At 42.8% G+C, this 4,942-nt stretch overlaps 1 protein-coding gene across 1 annotated transcript in view; it reads left to right on the forward strand.

Moving 5' to 3' along the window:
- LOC125044454 overlaps nt 1-2,856 on the forward strand; it is a 4,077-nt gene extending 1,221 nt beyond the window's left edge. Inside the window, exon 3 of the mRNA XM_047641133.1 lies at nt 953-2,856. Within this exon, the coding sequence (XP_047497089.1) occupies nt 953-2,701 (1,749 nt within the window). The 3' untranslated portion in view covers nt 2,702-2,856. The remainder of the gene's footprint in view (nt 1-952) is intronic.
- Nucleotides 2,857-4,942: the final 2,086 nt, after the last annotated feature.

Raw genomic sequence — 4,942 nt, forward strand, 5'->3', positions numbered from 1 at the left:
AAGAGGGCGTGAATATTATGGAATGCGTGGGATACATTTTTTTTCCGTTCTTGAGTGTATGTGGATGAACATATATTTTTTGGAGTGAATGGGCACTTTTTTTTATTGTGAGGATACATGCTTTAATAAAATGTGAGTGTGTGTCGATGTGCGTGCATCTTTCCGTGTAAATCTGGATTGGCGTAGATATTTTAAAGAGAATGTGCGTGCATAATTTAGGATAAGTGTGCGTGTATCCCATGATGTGAGCATGTGTGTATCTTTGCTATGTCTATGTGTTGGAATATTTGCATGTTTCTAATATGGCCCTGTGTGCAAAATTCTTCTTTTTTATTTCCATTAACGTTGCATTGCGCATATTAAATCGACAATCTCTGTAATGTGACACGAGATTGACACTCCTGCAAATAATTCTTTCAATAAAGTTCAGCCTAACATTTCTTAAACAGATCTAAACAGAGGCACAGATTCTGGTCAGAGGTTCATTTACACCATTATTTTTGTTCATGGTTGTGTGTATAGGTTTCTATAATGGCTCTTAGATACAAGCATGGAAGTTGTGTGTGTGTGATAACAAGTACACAGACGTGTACGAAGCCACTACTGTGAGTATATGTAGGGCTGTTTATTTATAAGTCTGTACATTCATGTGTTTAAGTACATACATGTATCTTTTGTTGCGTGTCTTTAGGAGTGAGCTACTTCATATTCACATATTGTCAAACAATATTATTTTAATTCTTGTTTAAACGGTAGTATAGACAATAAGAGTACATAAATGATGTAGAACATAACATTGATGTTTTCAATATAATAGGATCTATACATTTCTCCATATTTACTGATGAAATTGTCCGAATAGCGTAGTGAACGTTGTCCCGGCGGCGGGTCAGTCGCCGACCACACTTTTCCCCAGTTTCCCCTGTTGACCATTTTCTTCCTCCGCGGCCAGGCGAGCAGCCCGGCCGAGGCAGAGCACCGCGTGGCGCTGCACCTCTGGTCGATCCTGCACAGGCACCAGGGCGCCTCCATCCCGCTGGAGATCGCGCACGAGCTCACCAGGCGGCCCTTGTGCCAAGACCAGCTTTCGGTGAGGTTATATACGTGCCGAGACGACGACGCCGCAGAGGACCGCCCAGGATCCGGCCAGGGAAACGACTCGCCAGCTGAACTGTTCATGGATGATGGCAGGGACGATCTCCTTTTCAAACTGGCCACGTCTGACCTGCGGATGCACTCTACAGGAGGAACAACGGCTGCTCACATCGCTCCCCAGCCTCAACCCAGCCCGAGCGTGTCTGCTCTGAATGCACAGGATGCACACACTCCAGTTTCCCCGCTACTCCTTCAGAGTCACAGACCGAGAGGCAATGGAGAGCAGAGTCTATTGTCAGACGACGTGCTTATCGTTGAGCAGGCAGATAAGGAAGGAGTAGCTGGGCCGTCATCGCCCGACGAGGACAAAGAGGAGATCCTTCGAGGTGGAATCGCGCATGACAGCCAGGGGCTTCTGCAGGACGTGTCGGCACTGGGGAGCAGCTGGGGTAGCCTCTCAGCGCGCGTTTTGTGTGACCCGACGCCCAGCGAGTCTTCTCTGCAATTTTCTCGTCTGGACTGTCTTGAAGAAAGTCAGCTGATGGCCGATTTTCTTTCCGAAGAAGAAGACGCAGACTTACCTGCGGCCGATGATTGTAATTTGGAATCATATTGCCAGAGTGATTCTAAAGAGCGTATTGATCAAGCTCTCTACCTGCTCTCACAAACGCCGACGACGTCGCAGCAGGAGGAGGCCTACGCTAATACCAAGCGGCTGATGGAGAGAGCCCTGGCTGACCTGTCGGAAAGTATGGCTGAGGACGACCCTGCAGCTCGGAAGAATCCTTGGTGGTGTCCCCTGCCGAGCCAACAAGTGGAACCGCAAACCCTCCTGCCAGACATGGGGAACTCCAGTCTTTCTCTGAGCACTACCAAAGGAAGTGAATCTGTGTCACTATTGAGAGACCTGGATATGAGGCAAGAGGAAAACTCCCCGGATGTAGTAGACGTTCATGAATCTGACTTCGAGGATAACGATTACGACGGCAGCTGTGACTTCGATGGATTCAAGAAGGGTGGAGATCTGAAAAGTCTTTACCTTTCAGATACGCAAACTAACTTGTGTAGTGAGAATGGACAGGTAATTAATACTGACAATACTCTATCTACTAAAAACTATAATGACGACTACGAATGGGGCGAAACGGTGTGTTCTGACATACGGAGAGTGCCGCTGGGAACCCATGCTGCCGACACCTACCACGGAAAATCTGGCGATAACCAGGTCGCTGCCCTGCCTTCCGCTTCCGTCGCCCCCATCGAGATTAATAAAGTGGTTCCGGCGATAAAATACACTCATGCGAACTTTTTAGACGTAGCCTCACTTCACGGACGCCCCTGCAAAGAGGCGCAACGTGACTCTCGTTTCCAACGGAGTGCGTTTTCGACAGGGATACCAGACGCGAGTACTGCGGCTGCACACGAAAACAAAACCCGAGAGTGGCAAGGAGGCGGAACCGCTTCGTCTAGGGCGTCGCCATGTCAGCTGTCGGAGGAGGGTCAGGTCTCCGAGGAGGAGAACTCCGAGTCCCTCTTGAAGGGAGTTGTCTTTGAGTCTATTACAGGCTTCCCTATAGAGAGGCCGCCTTCACAAGAGCCTAATTAACGCTGTTATAGCGCTGATCGTCTTGAGTGAAATGTGGCGCACTGATGCTCTTTCGTGAATTACCTGTAAATTTGTGTTTTAGAGAAGATACCTTTTTCCGACAGGGTTTACGGAAGCGTAACCAGACGCGCAAAAATCCAGTACTGAGATCTTGTGTTTGATGTGGTAATAAAGTGTGTTGGTTGATATTAAAGTTTTTCTTCCTTTCTTCGATTTAAACGGAAAGAGTAGAATTGGAGACACAAAGGAAATATTGAACTCATCGAGGAATTGCTCATGCATAATAAACATTAGTATCTTATTTCGATTGTTGCTATATACATATTTTTTTTAGCTACGTATCCCTGCTACACAAAACGTTACATGTCACAGCTTACGACCCGCATCCATATAAAATTGATCTATTCCACGATAATTGACAGTGTACTTGCAATCCTGGATTTGTTGCACGGGAGGACGGGGGGGGGGGGGGCGGATTTATAATGACTGAGTACTGCTAATTAAATCTCCTTGTTCAGACCTGAATTTATGGCGTTCGTGTTTGAGACTTATTTAAGGCCTCCTCGTGCCGTAAGCCCATCATTTCACCCATGCCGTGTACCAGAGTGTGTGTTAGCTCGCCCCGACGCGCCGTTCGTTGTGTTATTAAAAGATTGCCCCCGTGCAGATGAGAGGACGGGAAATCTTTACAAATTGGCGAAATCCGTCGGACAAGCTTCCATTCGCACCCGGATGTTGGTACATTAATAAATCGTTCTCCGGTGTGACGTGAGAGAGAGAGAGAGAGCGCGCGTGCGTTACCTCGGGCTACGGCCTCGTCTCAGCCATTCTTAGTAAACCCGGATCATAAGACACTGCAAATACAGCTCCCCTGCCGGATCCAGGACGTTAATTATAGTCGTGTTATCCGCTGTCACATAATACCCTGGTCCCAGAGATTTTTTTTTTTTTTTTTTGTATTAGCGTAATTTACTTTTTGTATTACTAAAGATATATGAATAGTAGGAAGATATTTGTAATAGATGTCATCTCTCCTTCTCCTCCTCTTCTTCTTCCTTTTCTTTTCTTCTCTTTCTCATTATAATTTTTTGTCAAGGGTTTGGTGCTGTGTACTTTGAAAGCAATTTAAGTAAGACAAATTATTTCGCCTGATATAAAAAGAGAAATGTGAAATAACTGGGCTTATAATGATGTTTTATTATCATGGCTATATAAATAAAGCAGTTTGATTTACAGTCTCCCTTTCCATTCTGGTATATTTTCATCACTGGTTAATTATTTGATATAAAACACGCAGGCCAATAACAGTGAGTAGTAAAGGTATAATAAGTTACTGTTGGAGAGAAAACCTTCTCTAGAATCTACTCATTTTAATAATAATTCTTGAGAACTATTTTCACCCATTCGAAGACAGAAATATGTTATATATCCGTCTGGATTTCTTTCTCTCAAGCCTATCTCCAGGGGCCAGGGTCGGTGGGTGTATTTGTAAAACAAGGTATAAAGAATATCTGATATCTGAATAAGGTGACATTATATACATGCGATTCTGATTTCGTTTCAAAAGCAAGAAATCACCGCCTTATGGAATATATATATATATATATATATATATATATATATATATAATATACATATATATATGTATATACACACACACACACACACACACACATATATATATATATATATATATATATATACATATATATATGTATATATACACACACACACACGCACACACACACACACATATATATATATATATATATATATATATATACATATATATATGTATATATATATATATATGTATATATATCAACGTGGTATATATATGTATATATTGCCACGTGATATATATATATATATATATATATATATGTGTTTGTGTATGTGTGAATGTGGGTGTATATGTATATATGCATATATACGTGTACTTACACGTGTACCCACACACACACACACACACACTTAGATACACACACACACACACACACACACACACACACACACACACACATATATATATATATATATATATATATATATATATATGTGTGTGTGTGTGTGTGTGTGTGTGTGTGTGTGTGTGTGCACATACTGTACTTGCATATTGTTATACACAGACAAGCATAAGCAAGCAAGCTCTCACTTAAACATGTCACCATACACATGCATCCTCTCAATTAAAAACATAAACATAAACCTATGGGCATACTATACTCACACAAACTGACG

Source organism: Penaeus chinensis, chromosome 35 (genome assembly GCF_019202785.1).
Source record: "Penaeus chinensis breed Huanghai No. 1 chromosome 35, ASM1920278v2, whole genome shotgun sequence".
In the NCBI taxonomy this organism is placed as follows: Eukaryota; Metazoa; Arthropoda; class Malacostraca; order Decapoda; family Penaeidae; genus Penaeus; species Penaeus chinensis.